General features: G+C 43.8%; 1 protein-coding gene across 1 annotated transcript in view; it reads right to left on the bottom strand.

Moving 5' to 3' along the window:
* The window catches only part of SPEN (spen family transcriptional repressor), a 64,860-nt gene that overhangs the window by 3,195 nt on the left and 45,719 nt on the right, over positions 1 to 15,946 (bottom strand). The window contains exons 6-10 of the mRNA XM_005886185.2: positions 15,371 to 15,496; positions 14,917 to 15,030; positions 13,777 to 13,890; positions 12,407 to 12,507; positions 129 to 8,355 (exon numbers count right to left, since the gene is read on the bottom strand). Coding sequence (XP_005886247.2) covers positions 129 to 8,355; positions 12,407 to 12,507; positions 13,777 to 13,890; positions 14,917 to 15,030; positions 15,371 to 15,496 — 8,682 coding nt within the window. The remainder of the gene's footprint in view (positions 1 to 128; positions 8,356 to 12,406; positions 12,508 to 13,776; positions 13,891 to 14,916; positions 15,031 to 15,370; positions 15,497 to 15,946) is intronic.

The raw sequence follows: 15,946 nt of genomic DNA, 5'->3' as shown, positions 1-15,946 counted from the left end.
GTGCTGTGATCTGACCCCTGAAATTTAGGAAGTTTCTCTTTAAACCCACAAAAAGAATGACACACTTTAGGAACCACACTGGCACCTCAATCACTGTTTGCACTAGAAGGCTGATTTGTAGTGCTCACCTGAGTGGGAACCTTGGTCCGGGAAGGCAGGCCGATGGAGGCGGTGGCAGGAAACTGAGTGTGAGCGAGCTGAGCCGGGCCATGGTAGGTGCGGATATCCCCGCATCTGTACTCCTGAAACAGCTCCCCCCCACCGGAGTGTACGATCTGCACCCCATGGGTCACCACCACAGGCGGGCTCAGAGGCAGCCCTTGGAGCTGGTTGCTGGGGGTGACTGTAAGGATTCGGGCCTCGCTGTGAGGGGCAGGGGCTGCTTTGGCATCTGTCATCTTGGCAGCTTCTTTCCCTGGCTGCTGAGGGGCCTTGCTGGCTGGTGGCACCTTCACTATACCATCTGCTGCCCGGGGCTGCTCACTGACTGCTGTCACATGAGGGTGCACCATGATCCTCACGTCCCGGGGCACAGTGTATGGGTGCAGTCGGTACTCGGACTGCATGACCAGTACTTCCGACTGCACAGGGGCTGCGGCTCGAGCAACAGGGAGGTGATAATGCACTTCTTCCTCTGGAGCGTGTTGGGAGGCCAGGGAGGACACACCAGCTGTGGCTGGCTGGGGCGTGCCTGCCCGCTGTGGAGCCCTGACCTCTATTTGCTGGGGTTGCAGAGGGGCCCGAGGTGAGTGAAGTGCCTCTGGCCGGATGCTGTAGGTGATGCTAGGCAGTGTGGGCGTGTTCATTCTCACTTCACCCTGGGACAGATGACTAAGGGAGACAGTCTGGGTGATGCTGTGGGGTGGCATGATGACAGACTGCTCTGGGTGTATGCTGGAGATGAACTGAGGCACAGGAATGCCTGCAGCCAGCATGACTGTGGCATTAGTGGAGAGCGCAGTGGACGTGGTCCTGCTGGGGTGGCATGCCCTTGGGAAAAGAGATGGAGCAGGCCCACTGGGTCGAGGAGAATGTGCGTCTGGCTTTGTGGCGGCCAAATGGGAGACAGTTCGATCTGTTGGGGTGCTGGGCCCTGAGGTGATGTGGTTTGCTTCTGCAGGCAGTTTGCTGGGCAGAGCAGGAGGGTGGTGGGGAGTGAGAGCAGACCCCAGGTTAGCCGGCTGAAGGACCTTAGTCTCTATTTTGAGAGTGACAGGGTCAGCAAGCTTTTTATTAGTGGTAACTATGCTTGGGGTGAGAACCAACTGGTTGTGAACCAGCACTGGGGATGTGTTTATGCCCTGGGTGAGAACCTTCACTGTGCCACCCTGGGTGACAGGGGTGGACACAGAGAGGTGAAGGGGCTCAGGTTTCTCCAAGGAAGGACGGTCGGCTTTAACAGATGAAATCACCGGAGATGCATTATATGTCTGGGCAGTTAGCACTAGAGTAGAGTGGGTGGCCACATTTGCATAGCCTGAAGGAGTCTGAGGGCCTTTGGGTGGTGGCTGTGATGGTGCAACAGAATCAGGTTTGACCTGGGACTTGGATACCGACTGTTGAAATTCAATGTCCATGGCACTCGCTGGGGGGATCTGGCTAATCTTGGCGCTGATCCGCTGTGGGCCTTCAGTCTTCTGCCCCGAATAGCTCAGGAGCACAACTCCTTCGGAAGTGTTCACACGCAGCCCAGCTCCAGAGCCTGAGTCTGCTGGACGCTCGTCAATCACAGACATAGACCCTGGGTGGAACCGAATGTTTTCGTTAGTGCTTGACCTCTGTTTGCACTTTGCTGGTGGTGCAATCACGGCACCTGCCACAGTCAATGCACCTGTTGTGGTGGCAGTCACAACACCAGACGCAGCAGTCACTGCACCTGCTGTGACTGTCACTGTACCCGCTGAAGCACTCACTGCAGCCGCTGAAGCACTCACTGCAGCCGCTGTAGCGCTCACTGCAGCCGAAGCGGCATTCACCACACCTGTGGCAGTGTTCACTGTGCCCACAGTAGCATTCACCGGAGTGGTGAGAACGTTCACTGGCCCTGTCAGAACATTTACTGGCCCCTTTAGGACATTGACGGGGCCAGCAGAAGTGTTCACCAAACCTTTCAGTGTCGTCACTGAGCCCTTCACAGGGCCTTTCAGGGCATTCACTGGGCCAGTCAGTGCATTCACTGGGACCAAGGAGACATTTACCAGGCCGGTCAGGGCGCTCACCAGGCCAGTTAGGGTTTGAGGAGCTGGTTTTGCCAGAGTTATCTTTTGCGAATTCTCCAAATCAATGCTGACAGGCATCCGGCTAATAACAGAAGTAATTTTGGGAGCAATGACTGGAGCCACCTTTTCTTTGTCAGTGGCTACTGGAACCTCCGAGGCCTGGGTGTCAGAAGCACCAGTTACTGGAGCTCCTGGTTTTTCTTCTAAAAGAGGCTGTTTAGGTTCAGCTGGAGCGGTTGGTGCCTCATGCAGACAAGGGGCAGCACTGACAGGCTCTGCAATGGCAGCAGTGACACTCGTGGAAGTGATGCCTGCGGCAGATACATATTTGGGGTCCATGAGAATCTTTCTCAGCGTACTGGAGCTGGTGTCAATGTCAGAGGCTTTTGTGTCTGGGGGAAGAGCTGGAGATGGGGTGGACTGAGCCCGAGGTTCCTCCTGTCTTGTGATCCACTCTGTCACCTTAGTAGGAGGACTCTGGTGTGGGATCCCCCCAGAGGTCAGTGGGGGTGGGAGCTTTGCTGCAGTTACAGAAGGAATTGTGGGGGTAGGTATGCTTGAATCACTGGGTGGGGTCACTGGATCACTTTCAATGATGGAATGCACCTTGAATCTGGCTTGGGGCTCATTGTCCACCAATACTGGCTGGGAGGAAGGGAGAGGGTCTGGGAGCACAGTCCTTTTGGTTGGAGTCTTTTCTTCAACACTGCTTTCTTGGGACAAATTTTCCCTGGATGGAGTCTCGCTTGGGTCAGAAGCACATGTCTCCGGAGGAGTGACCTGGGGCTTTTCACTCTGCTTTTCTTCTTGTGGAGCTTCTGGGGGTTGTACCATTGTCCCCTCATTTGTGGCAGGATTATTGCTTTGAACTTGGTTGGGTTGTGAGACACGGGTCTCTGCAGTAGCCCCTGTTTTCTCTGCAGTAGCCCCCGTTTTCTTGTTTGTATTCCGTTTGCGGCGTGATCTAGTTGTTTTATGGCGCCCTTTGTCTTTCCGAGGGAGAGCCACTTCAGCTTCTTTTGATCCCTTAGTTTCCAGCACTGGGTGGGAGGTTTCGCTGCTATTCCCTCCAGCTTCCTTGTTATCTGCTGGGCCTGCGGAAGGGTTAGGGGCACTGACTTGTGGGCCAGAAGATTCTGTAGTAGCCTCAGTCTCCCAGATGCCAGACACAGCCTCATTGGTCTCAGGCTCCATTCCCTCCTCAGGAGTCTGCAGCTCTTGTGAGTGGGGTTGCAGGTCTGTCTGAGATTCTGCAGGGTAAGGTGGAGGTGCTGGGGAGTTTTCTGGCTCCCCAGAAATATCATTGATGATGGAGCCAATGGCCGCAGCCAGTTCTGTTTCGCTCGCTTGGTGTGCAGGCTTGTCCCTGTCCTCTGTGGAAAGGCCCTCTGGTGCATCTGTGGCTGCTGCCTTGAAAGCCGCGGAGGCAGAGGTTTCAGTGAGCTTTTCGATGTTCTCCACGGCCTGCTCCAGCTCCATCTGCTTGGCTAACTGATTTGCTTCTGGGGACAGCTTAGGGGCAGACAGATCTTCCTTCTCTGGCTCCTTGTCTGGACCAGCTGGATCACAGTTCACCTGGGATGAAAGACCCTCCTTGGGTGGACTCCCACTCTTTTCAGGGGAGACTGCCACAACCCCAGCTTCTTTCTCCACAGCCAGCCCTGCAGGGCCCAGAGCCACAGTGGGACTTACACTGGCCTCTACGGTTTTCAGATTTGCAGATTTGTCCACTGCTGACCTAGAGTTTCGAGATCTTCCTCTCTTTGATTTGGAATTTTTTTCAGGGGCTGTTTTTTTCTCTACCACTTCAACTGGGGGGGTTTCAAGTGGAGTTTTGTCTGTGCCAATTTCTTTTTTGTCTCTTTTCGATTCACTTCCTGCTGCTTCTTTATCAGTCTTAGATTTTGTATTATTTTCTTTCACATTTACTTGGGGACTCACCTCAGTGGTGGTCTCATGACGTTCAACATCAACTTTAGGTTCATTTTTCCCCCTTTTCCCATGTGGGCCACCAGCAGCTACTGATTTTTGGGACCGTGGGGATCTCCATCCCTCAGCTGGTTTAAGTGTTTCAACTGGCTCTTTCACCTCAGTCTCCTCTTCTTCTTCAGCTCGACGGCGTGTTTTTGGAGGCCTTCCCCTCCGAGGGGTAGTAGGAACTGCCACGGCCTCCTGAAGCTCCCGCTCCAATCTCTTCCTGGTCACTCTGGGTTGCTCGATGGGCTCCTTGACTGGAGAGCGGCTTTCGTGGTCACCCATGGTTGCATAGACACTCCTTACATTCCGGCGCCTGGTTCGGCTGAGGGGCAAACTTGGCTCAGGGTGTTCAGTGTCCGGGGCTGAGTTTTTAGAGGCAGCCCTTGTAATCTTCTCGGCCTCCATCTTCAACTCTAAGAGCTTCTGGGCTTCTCCCCGAGGAGAACTGGACCTCTTGAGTTTTTCCCGGTCTATCCTCTCACTCTTCCTTGTGACGGGCTTCTCCACAATACTTGCTACAGCTGCCTGCATGGGGGTCTTGGAACGTTTACTTTTGTTTGGCTTTTTATCTTTTGTAGCAACTGGAGGATCAACCTCTACACCTTCGGAAGCTTGAGGCTGAACCTCAGCAACAACTTCAGCTTTCTGATTTGCAATGGGCTCAACACTAGCAGTAGGGTCTGGCTTGTCCACTTTTGGCTCATCAGCTTCCTTAGGCTTCTGAGTCGGTTTTGAAAGTGGTTGGGTATTGTCAGGTTCTGGGTCCCCACTGATCTCTGCATGGGAAAATGAGGCCCCAGGAGTTGGAGGCTTGGCATCCAGATAAGGCAGCTGGTCAACTGATGAACTTTCTCCAACTAAAGGAGTCCCGGCAGCATCCTTCTCGGCATCCACTCCTGGGGGCAAGTCTGCCTGTTCAGGTTGTTCCACAGCAAGGGGAGCCAGTTCAGATGCAGGTTTTGCTTCTTCTGAGACAGAGACTGGCTCCATGGTCTTCTCTTCTGTCACCGAAAGCAGCTCTCCTGTTTTATCACCGGCTGTCTTCTCCAGTGGCAATGATGCCGACTCTGGAGTTAAAACAGTGACACAAGGAGGCCCAGTCGAAGATGGGGTTTTCAGTTCTGACTCTTTATTCTCAGAAGCAGATTCTGGGGTCTTGGGATGATCCTCTGTATCTTCCTGTTTTTCAGCCTCTTTAGGTTTTTGGTCTTTTTCTTTTTCTTTCTGTTGCATTCGTGTGAGTTCCATAAATCTGCTATGGAAAAGAACTACTGGCTCTTGAATCAAATCAGTTGTGCTGTTCACTCCATCAGATGTCTGCCTTCCATATAACCTACCAGAAATGAAGTCAGATTCCTCATCTTTTCTCTCTAGGTGCTGTAAGCGCTTGGAATCTTGTTCAAAGATTGAGCTATGTAAAAAACGAGAAGCAAATAATTCTTGCCTTTCCTGTTCTTCTTCTTTATGATCATCTTTTTTATCATCAATTTTTCCTTCTGAATCAGTCCGAATTTTCTTCTTTTTCATGTACCAAGATGGAATAGGTCTTGGAGCAGAGTCAACTTTTTCTTTATCTTTGTTGTTTCGAAAATTAGCAAATCGAGAGTCCCAATCAAGAAAAGACCAATTTTCTTCTCGAGATGAAGAGAGGGATTTAGCTCTTTCAAGCAAAGCCTTAGTGTCTGGGGTGATTGTCTTATCCAATGCAAAAGAATAAAATTTGTTCCTTTCTAAAGAACTAGAGAATCTTTCATCTCGCTCACGTAGTTTGTCTTCTCTATCCCTCAATAAAAAAGATAATCGAGAACTTTCATATAATGCCGACGCTCTGGGTGAGTGGGATTTGTGTTCAACATCTTCATCAGAATCAGAAGGCACCTCACCAGGTTCTAAGTCGCGTACAGACCTCTTTCGAAGGCTGTCCCTCTTAATTATGCTGTTTGGGAAACTCACATCAAATCTGCTGGCATCTTGCTTCATTTGCGAGTCCCACTGATTTAGTTCATCTTCAGAATTCAAGACAGTTAGTTTTATTTTGGCCATGTCTGCCATCTGTTCTCTCTTGCTGGAATCGTAAGGATTAAATTTTAAGGATTCTTCTCTGACTGTCATATTAGAATAAGGGAGTCCCTTTTCATCTACTTTAGGAGACCCTTTTACTGACATTAGCCTAGGAGAGCCTATGGGGTCATCTTCCTCATGGAAGGAACCATGTCGGATACTGGGAGAACAACCAGTCCTTTCAGAATCTTCGCTGATTTGGCGTGAACTTCTGTAATTCCTCTCTCTCTTGGTGCAGATATCAAAATCAACATGATCCATCCTTTTCTTTTTGCTGGGAGGAGAGTCATCAGTGACATCTTGAGGGGGTTTACCTACCTCATGAACAAGACTACGCCTTTCATAGTCATCTACATCTTTTTTAGGACTGCCAAACTTCTCAGACTTGGCTATTTCCATCTCCATCTGCTGTTTTCTACGACTCTGCTCCATTTGTTTTCGGTAACTCTGCGTGTAATCAATATCAATGCCAATTTTTTCTTCAGTATTTACTGAATGTGGTTTCTCTTGGCCTGATTTACATTCAAGTGCTTCATCACGAAGACTGCAATAGTTTTTCCTAATATCTTCTCTCTCTGGTCCTTGCTCATCTAATAACTGCAGCTGTTTGAGCTGTGGTTTGGAGGGAGTAGGTTTTTTTGGCTGAATTTCTTGATTTTCCGCAGATTCACCTACTGGTTCTCCAAGCCTTGCTTGCAAGTCTGAGATGGGTCTTGAGCCAGTCCCAACAGAAATACTGACAAGTTCCTGACAGTCTTTGGGGCTGGGAACAGCATTAAGTCTGTCTAGTTTGATTTTTTTAGAGTCTCTTTTAAGAATTTCTTTCCTCATGGGCTTTCTCTCAGACTCTCCTTCCTTCAACAGAATGACATCTTTAGATGGCGTGTCAAGCTGCTTTTTTAAAAGCATCCGAGCATCCTCCATCTCTGGACTACTTTTCTTGACTTCTGATTTTTGCCTTTCTGCTTTCAAATTGGAATCTGCAAAACGCCTTTTCCTTGCTTCCAGCTTCTCCAAATCCACAGCACTTACCCCATCAGCAGACTGCTCTGGTTTTAGGTGCTTCCGGGTTTTAAGCCTGCCTTCCTTATCTACCACTTCTATGTGGCTTGAAAGTGCCTTTTCCTTTGGCACTTTCATTCTGACAGATTCCAGTTTAGATAAGTCAGATTTTGCAGGCTCCATGTGAGAAACTTGCAGTTTCTGATCTATGGCAGAAGACTTAACAGTGTCATTATCAAGCTTGGCTTTCAGCTTTTCCAATGGAGTGTGGTCAATCACCTTCCCCTCTTTTTCTTTCACTCGAGTCAAAACCACACAAGGCATGAGTTCTAAGCGGTTTTTTGCTATTCCTTCTTTGTCAGCTTTCTCTCTGCTCAGTTTATTAAAACTCCTTGATTTTTCAGGGCTCTGTTCTCTTTCATTTTCTTGGTCTGTTTCTGAAGATTGGGAACTCGGGGAATGAACTTTTCCTTTTCGTTTCTGCTTGTCAGTTTTGTCCTTTTCCACTTTCTCCTTCCTTATTAAGCGTCTCTCTCTTTCCACTCTCTCAGGATCAAAAGTTCGTTCTTTATCTGTCTTTTCATTTTTTGTATAGCGTTCCAAACGAGGTTTGTCAAGTTTATCATATCTTGGAGGGGAAAGTGAGCTACAGCTTCCACTCCGGTCTGAGGACCGGCTATAAACCCTCCTCTCAGAATCACTTGGTAATCTCTCTGACTGTGAGGGAGATGTTCCAGGACTCTGTGGGCGCCGCAGGTGCACCGGACTCTGACTGCGTTCAATTGGCCTCCTCTCATGGTCTCTGTCCCGGTCAGGATCAAATCTTTCGCGTTCTCTTTCTCGTTCCCGTTGCCTGTAACTGTAATCCCGAATATCTTGTTCATAAGGATCACTTCTGTAATCCCTGTATTCCCGAGGATCATCATAATAGCGAGATTCATAATAGTCTCCTTGGTAAGTTTCCCATTCTGAATAAAATTCTCTCCCTCGAGCTGGATAGTCCCGTCTAGAATCCTCAGCATATGTGCCTGGAGTACGAACATTCTCATAATATGTGCGATCTTGGCTATAATCATAAGATCCCCTTCGTTCCTCTCTGCCAAAAACAAACAAAAAAATATTTCATTCTTTTGTTTCCTTGTCATTTATACATTAAATCATACATATAAGATTACAAAGTCCTGCTTCTAATAATCTTTGCCATTATTTAGTCGTTAGACCTGTAATGTCCAATACTGTTGGCACTAGCCACATCTGACTACTGAGAACTTGGAATTTGGCTAGCCTGAATTGACATGGGAGTGTAAAATACACACTGGCATTGATAGATTTAGTTCTTACAAAAAAAGAAAAAAGGAAAGATACTTCAGTAATTTTTTAACTTGATTATATGTTGAAATTATAATATATTTTAGATATACTGAGTTAAATAAAATTGCATTTTTTCTTTTAACTTTTTAATGTGGTTATTAGAAAATTTAAAACCACAGATGTAGCTTACATTATATTTCTATTGAATAGCAGTAGTTCAACCCATTTTATTCCTTTAGTATTTGGTACTGTGGGGTGTTTTTTTTTTTAAATATATATTTTATTGATTTTTTACAGAGAGGAAAGGAGAGGGACAGAGAGTTAGAAACATCGATGAGAGATAAACATCAATCAGCTGCCTCCTGCACACTCCCTTACTGGGGATGTGCCCGCAACCAAGGTACATGCCCTTGACTGGAATCGAACCTGGGACCCTTGAGTGCGCAGGCTGACGCTCTATCCACTGAGCCAAACCGGTTAGGGCGGTACTGTGGTTTTTAATAAGCACCAGCATTAAGGGGTATCACGTCCCCACATTTCTAAGTCTTTTATAATTACTTTTCTGCCAAAAGATATTCTTACTACAACTTGAGAAACAAGTATACTATGTTCCTGACATAGTATTTGAGGGAATAAATGAAATACTACTTTTAAACTGCAAGCCCTTATGCAAATGGGACATCATTTGCATTCCTGAGCTAAACTATCATTAGAGGTAAAGCATTTTTTTCATTGCATGAATCAACTATTCAGTGAGATAACTACCTTCAACTCTATGGCAAAAGCAAAGACCACTAAGTTCTACTCAAGCATCCTCCACCTCTGGACTACTTTTCTTGACTTCTAATTTTCCATAAGCACTGCCATCTGAAACCAAATGAGGCAAAACTAGTTCACAGTGAAGTCCCACACCCTCCCACTTCCTACTTTGGTAGATACTATAAACTCCATTCAACAGGGATTAAATAACCATGGGTAAGAATCAAAGAAAAAAGCTGGATTCAGATAATCAGTAAAATAAGTGAATTTAAGTAGTAATATATAAAAATTAACATCCAGTCCTAGCTGGTTTGGCTCAGTGGATAGAGCGTCAGCTGGCGGACTGAAGGGACCCGGGTTCGACTCGGGTCAAGGGCACATGCCCGAGTTACAAGCTCAATCCCTAGTGGGGGGCATGCAGGAGGCAGCCTATCAGTGGTTTTCTCTCATCATTGATGTTTCTATCTCTCTCTCTCCCCTCTCCCTTCCTCTCTATAATCAATAAAAATATATTTAAAAAATAAAAATTAACATCCACACAATATTATCCAACCTCACAAGATACTGTTCTTTGAAAAATATTTAATGTACACACAGAGGATCTTAATGGATTTTTTTATGTGTTAGGTACCAGTAGACCACCAACACTTTCCACTCAATTATGGGTAAGAATTCCTGTTAGCACTTAAAGTATCCTATCTAATAAAGAGGGAATATGCTAATTGACCCTCACGCTGTCGCAAAGATGGCAGTGCCCACAGCCAATAAGGAGGGACTATGCTAATTGACTGCCATGCCCTCAAAGATGGCAGCGCCCACAGCCACAAGATGGCGGCGCCCAGTCCCCTCAGCCCCGCTGGGGCAGCATGCGTGTAGCAAGGCCTGCCTCCGGAGGCCCCAAGTCTCCTCAGCCCTCCAGCTGCCCAGGGCCACCCAAGGCTCAGGTAACCAGGGTCGGCCAAGGCTTGCGCTGCTGGCAGTGGCAGCGGCAGAGGTGTGATGGGGGAGTCTCCTTCCCCTGATCTCCGGTCGCTTCCCGCCCCTGAGGGCTCCCGGACCATGAGAGGGGGCAGGCCGGGCTGAGGGAGCCCCCCTCTAGTGCATGAATTTTCACGTACCGGGCCTCTAGTTAATGATAACTTCAAACTGAGCCAGGATAAAAAACTTTTCTGTCTCTACATATACATACATTCTCTTGCATATGTATGCATACGTGTGTGCCTATGTGCTCGCGCTTTCTCTCTCTCTCTCTCTCTCTCTCTCTCTCTCTCTCTCTCTCACACACACACACACACACCTGACAAAGAAAAGCTTTGTATCAAGACTAAGGTTCTGGAGGACTGCTGATTTTTTATCTTTTGGAATGTGGATTCCAAACTACTAGTGAAAAACCATCAAGAAGGTTAAGCTTTGCCCTGGCTGGTATGGCTCAGTTGGTTGGGCATGGTCCCATGCACCTGAAGGTGATGGGTTCAATTCCAGGTCAGGGCATATGCCCAGGTTGTGGACTCAATCCCCAGTAGAGGGCATGCAGAAGGGTGAACTTTTGGGAATTTGGCTATGGGAGACATTTTGCATTTAAAAGCTTTCCAAGTTAAGGACCCAGCTGGGTGGTTCAGTTGATTGGAGCATTGTCCCATATACCAAAAAAGTTGCACATACCTAGGTTGCAGGTTCAATCCCTGGTTGGGGCACATACAGGAGGCAACCAATCAATGTTTCTCTCTCACACCAACATTTCTCTCTCTCTCCAAAACCAATAAAAAACATATCCTAGGGTAGAGATTAAAAACCTTCTAAGCTGTCCGGCTGGTGCGACTCAGTGGTGGAGCATCAACCTATGAACCAGGAGGTCACGGTTCGATTTCTGGTCAGGGCACATGCCAGAATTGCAGGCTCAATCCCCAGTAGGGGGCATACAGGAGGCAACCAATCAATGATTCTCTTTCATCATTGATGTTTCCATCTTTCCCTCTCCCTTCCTCACTGAAATCAAAAGAAATATATTTTAAAAAAGAATACCTTCCAAGTTATTCAATGACCACTACACAATATTCCACATGGAAATGACTCAAAGAAATATATACCTTCTATGATTTAAATAAAAATGAAGTGACAAGGCAGTAAAAAAAGAATGTATTCAACAGGTTTTTAGCTGGTTGATCAGGATTTGGCTCATTCTTGTCAAAGAGCCTTTTATACTTGAACTAGAATGTCTAAAGACATTTTTCACACACAGCCTTTTGTCTAACACATATATGGGGGTGGAGATCTAGTGGTAACATTCCAGAAGACTTAATCTCATAGACATGTTTGGACAACCAGCTTGATCATATGGATGATAGCTTCCAATTTCAAATGTGATCAGCTATTGAATGTGGTGACATTATGTTAGGATATTTTAATATATTCAGTCTAAAAAAGAATCATCATCAGTTTGGGGGCAGTTTTAAGCTAACAGAAATAACATGATTCAGACAGTGAGATCTTAAATTATTCTGAACTGTATTGGTTCTTACAAGCAGCAGAAAAAATATCAAAAACTACATACCATGATTGAAAAAATTAATGAGAGAAATAAGGTTTACTTTTTACACTGCTAAAGTTAGCAATTTATATATATTTTAGATTACTGATTCACAAATAATTTAAAACAAAGAGAGTTGAATTTAAAACAAAGCTCTTTAGCCTTTTGAAAGTTTTTTTTTTTAAACTAATTGTATAAGCACATGTATGTTGACAACCTGGATGTTCTCATTTCTAAATATACAGGGCATTTAATAATTTATAATGTACTTCAACATGTTGTATTTAATTCAGAACTATACAGCAAGATGATTTATACTAATGTGGCAAAATGTAGGAGTAGTCAGTGAGAAATACAGATAGGTTACCCAACTCCCATGAGCCACATGAAAACAGGATTCATAAAAATAAACCTGTTTCTGTATAAAGGAAAAAGGTTTTTTGGAGTAAGAATAGAAATAAGAAATGAAAAATAAAATTTAATCCCATCTAAATTTTATGTATTAAAATTTTTAAAAATCAAACTATGCTGATAACTTTAAAATACATACCTTCTTTCCATTAACATTTCATAAAAGTCTCTGATATCTTGACCAGATTTTTCCATACAGTGATAAAATGCCAGCTGACTTTCCCGATTTGCAAAATCCACCTTAAAGAAAAAAGAATAGCAGGTATATCTGCAAGTTTCAGATTTAAAAAATGAAAAGTTACCAAATTTTTTAATTCTTCCCAAAATAGTCCTCAAGACTATTTCAAGAAAGAGCAATCTTTCTAAATTAAGTGAAATAACCCTCATAACAAACTGTATTTTGTTACTCTGAAATCTCTCTCAAATTCTACATAAATCTTGATAAAAAATTATAGGATTCGCCTTAGCTGGTTTGGCTCAGTGGATAGAGCATCAGCCTGTGGACTGAAGGGTCCCAGGTTCAATTCCAGTCAAGGGCACATGCCGGGGGTTGCTAGCTCGATCCCAGTGCAGAAGGCAGCCGATCAATGATTTTCTTTCATCATTGATGTTTCTCTCTCTCTCTCTCCCCTCTCCCTTCCTCTCTGAAATCAATAAAAATATATTTTTTAAAAAAAGAATTATAAGGTTCTAGAAGGAGTGGGATAAGCAAAATGGAAAACTAAAATGATACCTAGCAGGATTCTAAGTTGTCAATTAAATAATCAGAACAACTAAATCCAGCAATCTCTGTTGTGCATAAATTTGCTGGAACCATAGTAAGAACATAAAATAAACTATGGGCCCTAACCGGTTTGGCTCAGTGGATAGAGCGTCGGCCTGTGGACTCAAGGGTCCCAGCTTCGATTCCGGTCAAGGGCATGTACCTTGGTTGCGCCAACTGAGCTCTCCAGCTAGGGCAGAAATGCTGACTTTTAATAGGAGTGACTGAAAGGCAGAGTTTAGCCCCTTATTGCGTCCTGCTTTCCAAATGGATTAACTTGATTGAGATAAGGAAATAGTTTCTAGGAGAATAACAACAGAATTATCCTGGATTAAATTTAAAAATAAATTACTTGTTATATGGATTTGAGGGGCTAGTTAGACCCTATAAGGTTCTAGAAGGAGTGGGATAAGCAAAATGGAAAACTGAAATGATACCTAGCAGGATTCTAGGTTGTCAATTAAATAATCAGAACAACTAAATCCAGCAATCAGAGCTGGGCCTCAGAGTCATTAAAAAGCATATAATATCCATCATCAATACCTTTTTTTTTAATTGATATATTATTTGGAAAAGACTTATTTCAATCTAACCATCATCAATGATTCTCTCTCATCACTGATGTTTCTATCTCTTCCTCTCCCTTCCTCTCTCTGAAATCAATAAAAAGAAGACATTTAAACAAAAAAAAGGGCAAGATCTGAATATGACTTTGTTTTGCTTCTGTTTACCTTTATTCTACATACCTTAATTTTATTCCCACCAATTTTCCTCCCCTTGGTCTCTTTTACAGCTGCTTGTGCATATTCAATTTCATTGTAGATAATCAGGGCCATGCCTTTTAAGCGGTCAAACACCACCTGTAAAAAAAAACAACAAAAAAACACACAACAAAAAAGTAAGAGCCTCATCCACTAGACATAGTATCAGTCCCAAACAAACTCCTAAGTCACAAGGACACTGTCAAGATAAAATATACTTACATACATTTTATTTATTTACTTATTTTATTTTTGTTAATCCTCACTCAATGATATTTTTCCATTGATTTTTAGAGAGAGTGGAGTGGGAGAGACAGAAAGAGACACATCGATTGGCTGCCTCGTGCATGGGGATCAAGCCTGCAACTAAGATACATGTCCTTGACCGGAATTGAACCCGGGACCCTTCAGTCAACAGGTTGACCATTGACCTATGAACCAGGAAGTCACGGTTCAATTCCAGGTTGTGGGCTCAATCCCCAGTGTGGATCATGCAGAAGGCAGTCGATCAATGATTCTCTCTCTTCACTGACGTTTCTCTCTCTCTCTCCATTCCTCTCTGAAATCAATAAAAATATACATTAAAAAAAAAAAGCCCTAGCCTGTTTGGCTCAGTAGATAGAGCGTCAGCCTGTGGACTGAAGGGTCCTGGGTTTGATTCTTGATTAGGGCACATGCCAGGTTGTGGGCTCGATTCCTAGTGGGGGGCGTGCAGGAGGCAGCCAATCAATGATTCTCTCTCATCATTGATGTTTCTAGCTCTCTCTCCCTTCCCTTCCTCTCTGAAATCAATAAAAAATATATATTTTTAAAAAAGACTGTCTAATTTTACTGTGAGATAAAATTATAAAAATCTCTAAGAAAAATTCTATTTAACAGTATTGTGTACATTAATTTCAAAATTAATTATCTCAGCTGGTTCAAAATAGTTTTCAAAATATTCATATCATAAGCTAATATAGATGAGCTGCCCTTCTAGGCCAAATTTTAGAAAAGAGAATTTTATTGTATGAGTTATTAAAGAAAAGAAAAAGTTGGCACTAGAAATTGAGACTGAAAGGACAGAATATCCAGAAAAGAGAGTCAGAAGTAGCTTTAAACTACATACCAAAACCTCCCACCTACCTTTATCACAGGCCCATATCGGCAGAAATGTCGTGTTAAATATTGATCCGACACATTTGCAGAAAGCCCATCTAACCACACGCAGTTTGTAGGCATGCTCTTTCCAAAACCCAGCTGAATATAAAAGGTGAAATTTCTGTCAGTAAAGTCACCAATTATTCAACTACAGAATTCTGAGAAAACCTGTCTTCTGTAGGAATCTCGTCAAACCAACATCTCAAGTGGAAAACCATTGGGTTATATCAAGTAAAAACTTTTTTAAAAAAAGTAATACTCCCTAAATAAGCAAGTCTTTATTTTAGATTATAGTATAACAGAATGAGAATGCAGAAATGTACCACCTTTAGGTTATCTAACTGTATTACTGAAAACTTAAATAATGAGACATATGCAAACAAAACCCTCCAAATCTGAAAAATCATAACAGTACAATAATTTATGCAAATTTCTTTACCTTAAGGCGGTTATTTCCAAGGTATTCCCCATCCATCTTCTTAATAGCCTTACAAACGCTGGCAATATCACAGTATTGCAAAAATGCATACTGAGGAACTCCATTAACTTTTTTAATATCAATATCCTGAAAAGGCCAATGGATACCACTTAATGATACAAAAAAGTAATCAGAAATTTATTTTCAACAAGAAAATAAATCAAAATAAACCTCATAAAATCTATATGAGATATATATTTCTCAAAATAGTCATATTCCCAAAAATAATTTTCTTAAAATTGTACATCTTCATGAAACTGTAAATTAGTGTAAAAACCTATTATAACAGCATTTGTAATCACAAACCATGAAATCGTTCTCATGAAACTCTCTGCAGAAGAGCAACTGCACTACAACTCAAAATTTGAAATTTATAATACCTATTTTAAGAAAAATGTATGATAGTAAAGAAAAGGCAGCCTATTTTATGAAAACCTAAAAAATAATTCTGCCCTGACCGGTTTGGCTCAGTGGATAGAGCGTCGGCCTGCGGACTGAGGGGTCCCATGTTCGATTCCGGTCAAGGGCATGTACCTT

Source organism: Myotis brandtii, unplaced genomic scaffold, assembly GCF_000412655.1.
Source record: "Myotis brandtii unplaced genomic scaffold, ASM41265v1 scaffold96, whole genome shotgun sequence".
Classification (NCBI taxonomy): domain Eukaryota; kingdom Metazoa; phylum Chordata; class Mammalia; order Chiroptera; family Vespertilionidae; genus Myotis; species Myotis brandtii.
Note: the sequence above shows the minus strand (reverse complement) of the source record. Positions and strands in the feature narration are given on the sequence as shown.